At 39.9% G+C, this 14068-nt stretch overlaps 2 protein-coding genes across 3 annotated transcripts in view; one reads left to right on the forward strand and one right to left on the reverse strand.

The window, feature by feature from the left end:
- Positions 1-7054, reverse strand: part of LOC144456534 (uncharacterized) — a 28632-nt gene extending 21578 nt beyond the window's left edge. The window contains exons 1-2 of the mRNA XM_078151751.1: positions 7040-7054; positions 6696-6989 (exon numbers count right to left, since the gene is read on the reverse strand). Coding sequence (XP_078007877.1) covers positions 6696-6989; positions 7040-7054 — 309 coding nt within the window. The remainder of the gene's footprint in view (positions 1-6695; positions 6990-7039) is intronic.
- The window catches only part of TMEM161B (transmembrane protein 161B), a 109705-nt gene continuing 102592 nt past the window's right edge, over positions 6956-14068 (forward strand). The window contains exon 1 of one of the 2 annotated variants that reach the window (XM_021008104.2): positions 6956-7108. In XM_021008104.2, the coding sequence (XP_020863763.1) occupies positions 7106-7108 (3 nt within the window). In that variant the 5' untranslated portion in view covers positions 6956-7105. The remainder of the gene's footprint in view (positions 7109-14068) is intronic. The other variant, XM_021008114.2, reaches the window with a different exon arrangement.

Consider the following 14068-nt stretch of genomic DNA (forward strand, 5'->3'; position numbering starts at 1 on the left):
TCCAACCAAAATGTGAGCTCCTTAAGAGCAGGATCAATTACTTTTTAATTCATAGTCCCGAAGCTCAACACAGTACTTGCCTTACATTAAGGGCTTAAGAAATGCTCATTCAGTGTTCTCCTGGTTCTACTCATTTCACTCTGTATCAGTTCATATAAGTCTTTCTAGGTTTTTTTGAAGTCTGCCTGCTCATCCTTTCTTACAGCACAATAGCATTCTGTTACATTCATATATCACAACTTGTTCAGCCATTCCCCAATTGATGGTCATTCCCTCAATTTCCAATTCTTTGCCACCACAAAAAGAGCCACTATAAATATTTTTGTACATGTGGTACCTCAGGGTCGTTTTGATTTGCATTTCTCTAATCAATAGTGATTTAGAATATTTTTTCATATAACTATAGATAGCTTTAGTTTCTTCCTCTGAGAACTGCCTGTTCATATCCTTTGACCATTTATCAATTGGGGAATGACTTGTATTCTCAGAAATTTGACTCAGTTCTCCATATATTTTAGAAATGAGGCCTTTATCAGAGACACTGGTTGCAAAAATTCTTTCCCAATTTTCTGCTTCCCTCCTAATCTTAACAGCCAAATTGTGCGATGACTGACTTTGATAGACTTGGCTTTTTACAGCAATGCAATCTAAGACAATTCCAAATGACTCAGGATGGAAATTGCTATCCACATCCAGAGAAAGAACTATGAAGGATGAATGCAGATGGAAGCATACTATTTGCTCTCCTTTTCCTTTGTTGCTTTGTTTTATTGCTTCATTCCTGTGGTTCCTCCCATGATTTCTAATTGTTCTTTACAACAATTGTGGGAAAATAGCTTAATATGAATGTATAAGTAGAGACTATATCAGATTGCATGCCGTCTTGGGGAGAGGAAAGGAAAGTGGAAGGGGGAGAAAATTTAAAACTCAAAATCTTATGGAAGTGAATGTTGAAAACTAAAATAAATAAATTATAAAAAAAACCTGAAATGATCATTCATACACCATGCTGCCTCTCTCAATTGTTATTAGCTCATGACCAGGCATTATATAAAGACTTAAAAGATAAGCAGCTTTTACACACCAATGATATGCTTCAATGTATTGTTTATAAGGTCAGGTTTTGTACACTTATAATTGATAGTGATAATTGGCAATTTAAAACCAGTGACAACCGATGGCGATGGCTAGCTATAACTGAATCCAGCTATCTCATTTTATGTGACTGAATGATGTAGGATTAGACAATAATAACCTGAATCATACTCAGCAACAGCTAGACTTTTACTCAGGTAACTTGTTCTGATATTAGTTCTGAAAATTGTAACCTGATTATCTTAGTAATATTAGAAAACCACAGAAATGATTGAAAGATGGACAACTGGGATTATTCTCCCTAGTGGGAAGGGGAAAAGAGTAATTGATGGTCTTCACTGTGGTCAGCAAAAGTACATGAAGGATCACTATAAAGATGATAACCAACTATTCACTCAACAAACAAGAGACGATTGTTATTGCTGCTGTTCATCATTGATTCTTCGATAGGACAAATGACATCACAAAGGTAATGCTTGACTTGCTAGTGAACTGGATTTAAGTGAGACAGAGCTGCACAAAACCTAACTCTTTCCTCTAGTCATCAGAGTCAAGTGGCTAAGTCAAGACAACGGGTAACAGCCAGAAGATTGGTGTAAATTGCAATGAAGAATGTATGTCCTGACAGTAAGTCATTTTATACTAATCAGCTGCTGAAATAATTTGTGTAATCCTGTTTTTCTTTAATCCTTTTTTCTTGAAGACAAATCAAACAATCATCCAAATTTGGCTTAACTAAGGTAGAGGGGTGGTTGAAGAGAAGAACATTTTTTTTTTAAACAGAGGCAGGGACTGTTATATTGAGCACTTGTACTCAATACCCAACTTAATATTTATTTATTCTATTTGTTTAATACAATAAAGTTTGTTGCTAATGACAAGTCGGGTAAAAAAAAACTCAATAATTTATTTAAAAATGAGATTTCAAAGTTATCTTTATAAATTCTAGTAATGAGCTGACATTAATACACTGAAAATCAAGCCAAGTAATTCTAAAGGATAAAAAGTGCCACCACAATTAATATGTAAGAAAGCATAGCTATCCAAATACAACAGATTTAGTGGCTTATAGGAACACCAAATACATTGGACTTCAGGAATTACACTCTCATAAAAGTACTACAGGTAAATCTGTTTTATAAGGCCTTTTTTGATATTCTATTAATTAAATGACTTTGTACAAGGTCAAAGAAAGACACTAAAAAGCATCACATTAAAGATCTAACATGAGATTGAAGTTGTTTAAAATGAATATTATAAAGTCATTGATTAGGGATCAGTTTTTATCATAGTACTACACATAGTTTAGAACATACTAACTAGAATCAAATTAAATTATATCTAAAAAACAAATCCAAAGGAAAATAATTATTAAAAGGTCCAGAGTAAGTCAGAGAGCAACTACATATAATATAGCAGAAAGAGTCCTGGACTAGGAGTCGTAAGAGCTGGCCCAGCTTCGTAATTTATAGAATCAGTATTAAGTACCTGAGAGTTCTAGTTCAACCCATTACTCACAAGGTCTTGAGGCCTCAATTTCCTTCTGTATCAAACCTTCAAGTAAAAACCTAAAAGATTGTTTTAAGGCTCAAATGAGAACATATGAAAGTGCTTTAAAAATTGTTAAACATGACAGGATTTACATTTGTACTATCAGAAAGACAGCAACAAAAGTGTTGCATAGCCTGTCCTGTCACTAACAGATTTTCACACAACTACAGACAATTATTTGGTTGAAAAGACAGAAGAAAAACTAAAAGAACAATTTTATTGCCGTTAAGTACACAAAGGGGTATTCAGAAATCATACGGCATTCATTCAATAACAGGGACAGGGAAGAAAATGGAATAAGCATTTATATGTAGACTACCAAGTGCCAAGCGCTGTGCTAAGCACTTTACAAATATCTCATTTAATCAATAAAGTACTTATTGAAGACCTACTGCACTGTAGTCTGTCTGTGTACAGAAGAATACAAATGAAAACAAGTGCCTTTGTCCTCCAGGGAGTTTGCAGTTTAATTAGAGAAGTAAGATATAAATAAAACAAGGGACAGTTACAAAAGCTTTTTACAAATTCATGAATATATAATAACATGGTACAAATTGTATGCGTTAAAGGCCATGGAACGTTCACCGTGGAAAGGGTTAGTCAGGAGGGTTTTTGAAGGCTGATACGTTGGCCTTTGAAGGAAATCGTGGGCTTTATAGGTGGGAAGGCATTTCAATGAATAGCAAATAGTTTAGATGCTCAAATATAGGTTAAATAAATTGAAGAATACCATAATGAAAGTTGGACACAGCTTAAGAAAGACCTGTATGAGTATGGAGCATGTGTTCTTAACCTTTTTTTGGGTCATGGACCATTTTATCAGTCTGGTGAAGCCTGCTGACCCGTTCTGAGAAGGCTTTTAAATGTATGAAATAAAACACATGGGATTATATTATTATTATATAAATTCTATTGAAAATTATCAAAATTTTTAAAAAGTTCATAGACCCTAGGTTAAGAACCCCTGCCCTAGAATAATCCTTCCCATATTTCAACCCACCAGCCCATACTGCTCAGACACCATTTTCTGCTAGAATCTCTTCCTGATGCCCCTAACTGTTAATGTCATCCATCCTATGGCACTTTGTCTTCATTTTATGTGTATTATGTGCATTTATTTTATGTGGCACAGTGGATAGAATGCTGGGCCTGAAGTCACGAAGACTCATCTACTTGAGTTCAAATCCCAGCCTCAGACACTTACAAGCTGTGGCGACCCTGGGCAAGTCACTTAACCCTGTTTGCCTCAGTTCCTCATCTGTAAAATGAGCTCAAGAAGGAAATGGGAAATCATTCCAGTATCTTTGTCAAGAAAACCCCAAATGGGGTCTCAGGGAGTTGGATATGACTGAAAGAAATCAACAATAGCACAATATGTATATTATGTTGTAATAGTTTTAAACTACAGGCTGTATATATATATACATATATATATATATATTTTTTTTCTGTTCTTAGAAAGTAAGCCTGTGAGGAAGGATCATTTTATTCTTTGTACTTATATCCCCAGTGCTTAGCAGGCAGGTGTTTAATAAATGAATGACTGAAAGGAGTGGGGTACTTTACCATTTCTCTCAACTGGTTCCTAGAATCCCTCTTTGGTTCTCTCACCTTAACTCCAAACATCCATGCTTTTCCCTCCTGCTTTCCTGTTCCTCTCCTCTTAGGAATTCTTCTCTGCCTATGGTAAAACTAGAAACTTATATGCAGGGAGTTTCCTCATCTATAAAATGGGGAGCTAGATGATCTCTATGGTCCCTTTTGGCTGTAAATCCTATTACTCCCCTGAGGTTTGTGGGGCTACCGCATGCCATAGAATGAAATGGTTTGGGTAAAATATATGAACTTCTACAAATGGATACAAACTGCTCACAATTTGGTCCCATTTTATTAGGGATCTATTTAGTAATTTGTTGTGATGGGGGGCAGCCAGTCAACTGAAATTAAAGGATACTAACCAGATGTTATCATCATCACAAAGTGGGAGTACTGAACAGGAACCAGAGTGCAGAAACTTCTGGTTTTAGCAATAAACAGTTAAGCAGCTAGACATCTAGTTGTGATTTCCCTCAGGCCTCATTTTGGCAGGAATAAATTCTACCCTGACAAAAATTTGCACCTGACTGGAACATATATGGAGACAATCTCAAAGAAAATGCCCAATTTAGGAGAATGCATTGTCTTGAGTTTGATGTCAGTTCTTTTAACTCATAAATTCTTCCCTTCCATACCTTTTTATGGAGGTGGCTGCTGCTTTCTAAAGGAAGCAATTACAGAGAGCTCTCAAATGATCACTGCCACTCTCTATGTTTAAGGCTCCTAGTTTAAGTGCCATAGGATAGTATAAAAATGGGGGCTTAGTGAAGAAGATTCCTTCAATAATCAACAGTCTCAGAAAGCCCCAATTTCATCACCTTATCTCTACTAGATACTATCACAAGTCTCTCTTATCATTCTACTCCACCATCTACTTTGTACCCTTCTCTTGTCCCATATAACTTGCCCATCCTTCTTTTGTTTGTTTTTGGTCAGGGCTCTCTGGATCACAAGACAGGTACTAGTGCCTACTTGAAGGGAGGAGGTAGGGTGGAATCACTACACTTTTGCTTTCAGCACCTTCTCTTGAAGCATCAGTGCCTCAAAATTCCCAAGAGAAATTGGGGATACCTCGAGTATTGTTTAGCTGGAGGGACTTTATGGGTTCTAGTCCAATCCAACTCCCTCATTTGAGAAATAGTAGAGGCAGTATTTGAATCCAGATTCTCTGGCTCCAAATTCAGAGATTTTTTTTCACTATATTGAAGCTGCAGGTGAAGCTGAAGCTGAATATGCAGAGCTGCAGGATCAGATGGCATGAAAAAAAATGTTGCTGAGCACTTGGTGGGGGACACAGCCATCATCTGTAAGAGTATCATTTCTTTTCTTCTCTCTCCTCCCTCCTCCCATCCCATGTAGGGTTAAATCATTGCTAGAAAGAGAGGTCTTTTTTTTCCTGATGCCATTCTAGTCCTGCAGAATGGCCTTGGGCTGGGATGGTAAGAAGACAGACATGCCCTCGCCCTGTTCTACCTTTCCAGTCTTCTTACAACTTACTCCCCAACATATAGTATTCCATCCAGCAACAAAGACTCCTGGCTGTTATAAGAACAAAACACTACGGGTATTGTCTTCATGCCAGACAACACTTTCTCTTCTCTGCTGAGACTACTGACCTCACTGTCTTCCTTTAAGTCCCAACTAAAATGTCACCTTCCACAGGAAACCTTGCTAACTAACTCTTCATTTTAGGGCTTTCTCTCTTTTAATTACTTCCTCTACATAGTTTGCTTTGTACATATTTGTTTGCATGTTATCCACGTTACATTGTAAGCTCCTTGAGGGCAACAGTGTCTCACCTCTTTTCGCATCCTCAGCGCTTACCACAATGCCTGGCACCCAGTCGATGTTAATTAAATGCTAACTGATTGACAGACTCTCAAGCATTCCTAGCTCCTTCTGTTCTTCGCAAATAACCAAGAAAGTTATCGGTCAAAGTCAGAGACTGAGTCAACAATCCTAGCTTTCTCCCTGCCAAGGTGAGAAGGCTATTGGAGAGGTCATAAATGGGGAAGAAGGTCACCACGAGAAAAGAGGGCGTTGGAAAGGAAAGCCAGGGGATTGGGGGTGTCCATGCAGTTAGTCACCTGGACACACATGGCATCCGAGAAGTGCAGAAGAAGAAAAGCATTTACGAGCAGGGGTCTTTAAACAAGCAAGCAGAGGAGGGAGGGGCACCTAAGCGAAGAACCTGCTCAGGTGTTGCAATCATGGTGGGGTGGGGGGGCGGTGCGGCGCAGGAAACTGTTCTAGCCACGTGACCACAGCGTAAGGTCGAAGGGAGGCCTGGCCCATCTTCCGTCGCCCGCGGCCGGCCACCGCTTCGGCTGCGGGGGGGGGGTCCAATCTTTGCAGCTCCTGCACCTGCTCGCCCCCCGGGCACGGCCAGAGCTCTCCGCCTCCTGGGCTCCCAAGGGCGCCGCGAGCCCCGCCGCGCGCACGCGCATGCTCACCCGCCAGGGCAACCCGCGCGCCCGCAGCTTCTCCACTCGTGGCCGGGCAGCCGCTGTCTCCTTCCTCCCCGCTCGGCGCCGGCGCGGGGGATGGCCCCACCTCCCGGCGTAGACCCCTCCCCCTCGCAGAAATCTTGGGGACTCCCACGGAAGTCCTTTTTTTTTTTTTTTTTTTTTTTTTTTTTTTTTACAGAAGACGCCCCTGCGTCCGCTCGCTGGCTGCGTGCCGCTAGGTCGGCTCGGCGTGTAGCTGGAGAGGCGGGACTTCCTGTCCCGCGCTCTCTCGTCTTCCGGCTGGAGCCGGAAGACCCCCCGCTCCTGGAAGGAGTCAGAAATTCCCGGACGGGAAGGTGAGACATTCCGAATCGTCCCGGGGAGATCAGGAGGTGGGATCACCTTGCTCCAGCGCCATGGTGAGTCCGCGTGTTCAGGAGCGCGGGCCTGGGTGCATGTCGAGGGGGGAGGTCCAGGCCATTCCCTTCCAGGCTCGGGGGGAGGCGGGTGAGACCCAAGTGAGCAGCCCCGGAGGCGGAGCCCACCCGGCTTCTGGTCCTGCTCTGCAGGTGGCTGTGGGTCCCGGGGCTCCAGCGGGGGCGTCCCTCACTGTCATCCTCGGGGGAGGAGACCGCTGGGTGAGATACTAGCAGGATTCCCACCTGCGTCTCACTCAAGTTCCCACCGGGAAACGAGCGAGTTTGAGGTCGAGTGCAAACCTGCCAACAAATATCCGTTAAGTACCCACTGTGCGCAAAGTTGAGGCAAGGCGAGGACCTTGATCTCCCTAGTCAGAGCCTCCGGATGGGCAACCTTCTGCGCCCATGGGAGAAGACCCATTCATCCTCTGACCAGAAAATGGAATGATTTTTAAAAATCATTCTTAGAATACAAAAATGGATGCAAAGTATTTCCTTCACGTAGTAGGTCTATTTTCCTTCTTTTGGGTAAGAATAGTAGTAAAATTAGCCCCCATCATCTTTGAACTTGAAAGGGATTGGTGCTTGTGTAAAAACTGTTAGGCTGTACCAGCATCTGCAGAAACTGCCTGCCCTGGGTGAATGTTAACTTTCATTTGATACTTTTTCAGGGCCATCTGTTTGGAGCATCCAGATAATGTCTAGGGTGTTGGGGATTTTTGCTTATTTTTGATTTTTGCAACTTGTAAAAGACTTTGAGGCTAAACCTTAGTGGACTGTATTAGTTCATATTTTATACCTGTTCTCATTTGTCCCTTAGATTGTAATATACTGCATTATTTAATGTACAAGTTGGCAGTATGGCATAATGGAGAGAGCAGTAGATTAGGAGTCAGAGGACTTGTGTCTGAATCCAGTTTCTGCTATTTACTTCTGACCTTGGGCAACTCACTTAACCCCTTTGGGCTTCAGTTTCCTTATTTTATTGAGTTTAAATGACCTTGGAGCTCCCTTTCAGCCTTGAATTCTATGATATGGTATAGTTTACCTCAGTGAATAATCCAATTAGGTGAGTTGCCACACAGTTTTCTTCAGAAAACGTGTTCACTTGCTTATTGAGTTTACATAACTTATAGGGTTAGACTTTTCTCAGGGTAACTTCATCTTGGAAAAAAGTGAAGGCTAACTTACATAATTAAAGACCAAAAAAGTGAATACATATATTTGTTCAACATATTTTAGAATACTAAAAGTAGTGGGCCACCCAGTGAAGCTCTTAAAAGGTAAATCTGAGCCCGAAAGTTTATTAGTTTGATATTAGTCTGCCTCTGTGAAATGAGAGTTCTTTAAAAACAAAAGGATACACTGAAAAGTAACACTGATTATAAGTCATGCTCAAGTTGTACGTAAACCAGTCATGAAGGGGGAAAGTATAGCCTATCTCCAGCTATGTGTGTTAAGGATGAAAATATGAATAGCTTCTGTTGAACATTTAAATTAATGGGTGGGTCATGGATCCATAATAGACTTTTAAGGGCAGTTACGATATCAGTTATATTGGATGAGCAATCATACCATGCCACAAAGAATCCCTTCAAGGATGGAATAATGAACCATATTATCATAGGTCTAACACACTAACATTTTTTTTATGTTCTGTCAGTTAATTTTAGCCTTAGTTTCCCTATCAGTGAAGTGGGCTAGAAACATATCCCTACCTGCTCCTGGGCTGAATCACTTAGCTTTTGTGAAAGTGAAAAATGGGTTGATTATTCGAGTCTAAAATTATATTCCAGAGAGTTTAATACTTAGATTGCTACCAAAAGTGATATGTGTAACCTTTATAAAACCTAAAGACTTTGTTCTTAATGAACAAAGGAGAATATACCATATATTTCTATACTATAAACTTTGATTACTGTTGCCATTGTTCAGCATTTTCAATTTACTGGAATTTGCTTCTTCTATAGTTTACTTTTCTTCATTTTATCTCCATTTCCATAGTTAGGGATGTTTATGTTTTTAGTTCTCATTGCTGTAACCTTAAATACTATGCTGATGTACTTTTTTTTCTCACAGTTAATTAATATTTTTAAAAGTCAAGATGTTCTGTTTTCCTTTTCTCTGACATGTCATGCCTCCAAATCAACTGGTACATGTAACAAGAACAGTATTCCTGTTATGTTAACAAATGCCCCCCAAAAGGCCCAGAATTATTTATTTAAGCTCCATTTTTAGAAAACTTACCAAAAAGCTTACCAAAGGAGTAAAAGGCTAAGGTCTTCTCTGGTTATGTATCAAAAATAAAATGAAAAAATAAATAAAGCCTGTTTATAGAACATAGAAAGTAGTGTAAATGACCAGCTTACAACACTCTTTTCTACAAGTTAGTAGTACAACTATAAATCTAATCTAAACTATAAATCTAATCATTTTACCATTGAAGATTAAATTATAATTTCCTTTTATTTAGAACTTTTTACTTCATTAACAATTGTGAGGCCATTTTTTCCTCTAATATATATTCTGTATATATCATATGTATATATATATATATGTCTCTTTTGCCAACTTCAGAAAAAAAATTTAAACCTAATAAACAGACTTGATTCTTGAAAATCAAAGGATGTTTAAAAGCTCAATTTAACCAGACATTAAGTGTGCAATGTAATATGCTAGGTCCTGGTAAAAAAAAAGGAGCCCTATCCAGAAGAACATTTTTTTTAATATAAATTTATTTATTTTTAGTTTTCAACATTCACTTCCACAAGTTTTTGAGTTCCATATTTCTCACCCCTTCCCCCACCCCAAGATGGCATGCATTCTGAATATCCCTTCCCCTAGTCTGCCTTCTCTTCTATCTCTCCCTCCTCCGGTCTCTTATCCCCTTCCCCTTCTATTTTCCTGTAGAGCAGGATAGACTTCTGTACCCCATTTCCTGTATTTCTTATTTCCCAATTGCATGTGAAAACATTTTTTTTAAAACATGTTTTTTAAAACTTTGAGTTCCAAATTTTCTCCTTCCTCCCTCCCTCCCTACCCTCATTGAAAAGGCAAGCAACTCAGTATAGGTTGTACATGTGCAGTTATGCAAAACACTTCCATAGTAGACATGTTGTGAAAACTAACTCTATTTCCCTTAATCCTATCCTGCCCTCCCATTTATTCTATTCTTTCTTTTGACCCTGTCCCTCCTCAGAAGTATTTGCTTCTGATTACCTCTTTCCCAATCTGCCCTCCTCTCTATCATCCCTCTGCTCTCTTGTCCCCTTCTCCCCCTATTTTCCTGTAGGGTAAGACAGCTTTCCATACCCAATTGAATGTGTATGTTATTCTCTCCTTAAGCCAAATCCTATGAGAATAAGATTCCTTCATTCCCTCTCACCTTCCTGTTTCCCCTCTACTGTGAGAGACTTTTCTTTTCTGTTTTTTTTTTGAGATAATTTACCCCATTCTACCTCTCCCTTTCTTCTCTGAGTATCATCCTCTCTCATCCCTTAATTTTATTCTCCAGATATGACCCCTTAATCTTCAACTCACCCTGTGCCCTCTATCTATCTATCTATATATAATACATATAATTTTTTTCCTTCAACTACCCTAATACTGACAAAGTTCATGAGTTAAATATCATCTTTCCATGCAGGAATGTAAACAGTTCAATCTTAATAAGTCTCTTATGATTTCTCTTTCCTGTTTACCTCTTCATGTTCCACTGGAGTCCTGTATTTGAAAGTCAAATTTTCTATTTAGCTCTGGTCTTTTCATCAGGAATGCTTGAAAGTCCTCTGTTGCACTGAATAACCATTTTTTCCCCTGAAGGATTATACTCAGTTTTGCTGGGTAGGTGATTCTTGGTTGTAATCCTATCTCCTTTGCCCTCCGGAATATTATATTCCATGCCCTGTGGTCCTTTAATGTAGAAGCTGCTAAATCTTGTGTTATCCTGATTGTGTTTCCACAGTACTTGAATTGTTTCCTTCTGGCAGCTTGTAATATTTTCTCCTTGACCTGGGAACTCTGGAATTTGGCTATAATATTCCTAGGAGTTTTCCTTTGGGGATCTCTTTCAGGAGGAGATCTGTGGATTCTTTCAATTTCTATTTTGCCCTCTGGTTCTACTATATCAGGGCAGTTTTCCTTGATAATTTCTTGAAAGATGATGTCTAGGCTCTTTTTTTGATCATGGCTTTCAGATAGTCCAATAATTTTTAAATTCTCTCTCCTGGATCTATTTTCCAGGTCAGTTGTTTTTCCAATGAGATATTTCACATTGTTTTCTAATTTTTCATTCTTTTGGATTTGTTTTACAGTGTCTTGATTTCTCATAAAGTCACTGTCTTCCAATTGCTCTATTCTAATTTTTAAGGAAGTATTTTCTTCAGTAATCTTTTGGACTTCCTTTTCCATTTGGCCAATTTTTCTTTTTAGGGCATTTTTCTCCTCATTGGCTTTTTGGACCTCTTTTGCCATTTGGGTTAGGCTATTTTTTAAGGTGTTATTTTCTTCAGTATTTTTTTGGGTCTCCTTTAGCAAGCTGTTGACTTGTTTTTCATGATTTTCTTGCATCACTCTCATTTCTCTTCCCAGTTTTTCCTCTACTTCCCTTACTTCTCAAAATCCCTTTTGAGCTCTTCCAAGGCCTGGGACTGATTCATATTTTTCTTGGAGGCTTTGGATGTAGGAGCTTTGACTTTGTTGTCTTCTTCTGGTTGTATATTTTGATCTTTTTCACCAAAGTAAGATAATATAGTCTGACTCTTTTTGCGCTGCTTGCTCATGATCCAGGCCAATTACTTTAAACTCTTTGTTAAGGTAGGAGTCTGCTTCCAATGTGGAGAGTGTACTGTCCCAAGCTTCAGGGGTTTGTGTAGCTGTTTTCAGAGATACTTGTAGGGACCTGTAAATTTTCAGTTCTTCCAAGGTGGTATGATAAGGGGTGAGGTGTTTACTCCTTTCCTGGCCTGTGACCACAAGTACTCCTTTCTGTCCTGTAACTGTGAGGAGGGGTTCCTCTCTACAGTCACTACAGGCTCCACTACACCAGTGCTCCTCCTCACCCCAGCACCGCTGCCCAGAACTGTGACCCAGATCCACACACAGGCAAAGCAAGAGATTCCTGCCTCAGCACTGGCAAAGAGATCCCTGTAATCCCTCTCTGATCAGCCACTGGATTCCCCCTCAGTCTGTGGGCGGAAGCTTGGGAAGCAGCTGCCCCACCCAGGGCCAGGCTCTTGGGGAATGGAGCTGAAACCCCGCCTTCCTCTCTGAGCACCAACAGAAACAGACTTTTCCCACTGACCTTCTAAGTTGTCTTTGGCATTCGTGGATTGAGGAGTCTGGAAACCTCCACAGTTGCCTGTGATTCAGTCCTCTGAGGCCTGCTCCAGGTTTGCTGCTGGCCTGCGCACCTGTGCTGTGCTCCCAGCCTGGAGCGATACACCTTTCTGATCAATCATCCAGGTTGTCTTGGGCTGGAAATTTGTTTCACTCTGTCTTTTTGTGGGTTCTGCTGCTTCAGAATTTGTTTAGAGCCATTTTTTATGAGTATTTGGAGAGGTTTGGGGGAGAGCTCAAGCAAGTCACGGCTTTCACTCCTCCATCTTGGCTCCGCCCCCCCCCGAACATTTCTAATAGAAACATGGTATTACAACAAATGGCAGCCTTTAGCAAGATTTTGTCAAGGATTGAACAGTCCCTACTTGCACTCAAAGTTTAAATCACAGTTCATGAAATAAACTTGGCTATACACTTAGAGTAAGAAGCTGTGAAGGAGTGAGGCCTCTTTGGGTGTCAAGTCACAGGGATACTATTTTTCTGAGCCATGTAACCATATGGCTTAACTCTTTGAAAGAAATAACTTTAAAGGTTTAGTACTATGAATACTTTAAGAGTTTTAATTAGGATATGTTAATATTACTTTTTGGCAGATATTATTTTAATAAACTGGTTGCCAGGCATAGTGGCCCCTACTTGTAATCCCAGCTACTGGGGAGGCTGAGGCTAGAGCGAAACAAATCCCCTTAGTGAAGGGATTTGTTCTGTAAAACTTGGACTCAGTCGGAAGGCTTGAAGGAGCTTGCGTTCAAATAGAAGACATAATATGTGTATGTATGTGTATACATACACATATATGTTTTCATACACAGGATGTTCCAAAGTCTTATTGTGGTTTTAGGTTTTAATAATGAGCAAATTCAATGCAAAGTGGCATCTAGTGAAATTCAGGAAAGACTTTAATAGTGGTGCTTAAACTGAGTTTTACAGGAAATCAAGGATTCTGAGGGCTGGAGATCTGGAAAAAGAATGTCTCAGGAATGTAAAGGAATGGAGATAGGAGAAATGTCACCATCTGTGAAGAAAAAGCAGTAAAACAGTCTGGCTGAACCACAGAGTAGAGAGAATTAACATGTAAGAAGACTGGAGAGGTGGGAAGAAGTCAGACTGTGAAGAGCTTTATGCCAGACAGAAGAGTTTAATATTTGATCCTAGAATTAATAGAGAGCTGCTGAAGTTGGTTATTTGTTTGTTTTTGTTTTTAATGAATGAATAATTATTTATTTAGTGCTTACTATATGGAAAATACAAGTAGGAAAGTAAAATAGTGCCTGCTCATGAGGCCCTTCTATTCTAATGGGGGAGTCGACACATAGGAAAGATTTAAGTTGGAAAAGGGCCAAGGTCCTTGGGGTACAGCAGCAAAGCAAATGTTAATGTTTCTTTCATATAATTTCTACTGATAAAATCATATCAGTTTCTGATAGTGACCTGCGTGATGGTGCCAAGGTCTTTGGTGTCAAGAATTTTCTTTTTTGGTTCTTTAGTAGCTATGGCCCCTGTAGGAGCAGTTATCAGGTAGCATCACCAGAGAGGTTGCTTCCCAGGATGGCGGCTGGGGGCACTGAGCTGGAAGCAGTGCCACTCCCAAGGCTCTTAAGTTTAGGGTCCTGGGCTGTACAC

This window comes from Phascolarctos cinereus, unplaced genomic scaffold (assembly GCF_003287225.1).
Source record: "Phascolarctos cinereus isolate Bilbo 61053 unplaced genomic scaffold, phaCin_HiC Scaffold_4;HRSCAF=312, whole genome shotgun sequence".
In the NCBI taxonomy this organism is placed as follows: domain Eukaryota; kingdom Metazoa; phylum Chordata; class Mammalia; order Diprotodontia; family Phascolarctidae; genus Phascolarctos; species Phascolarctos cinereus.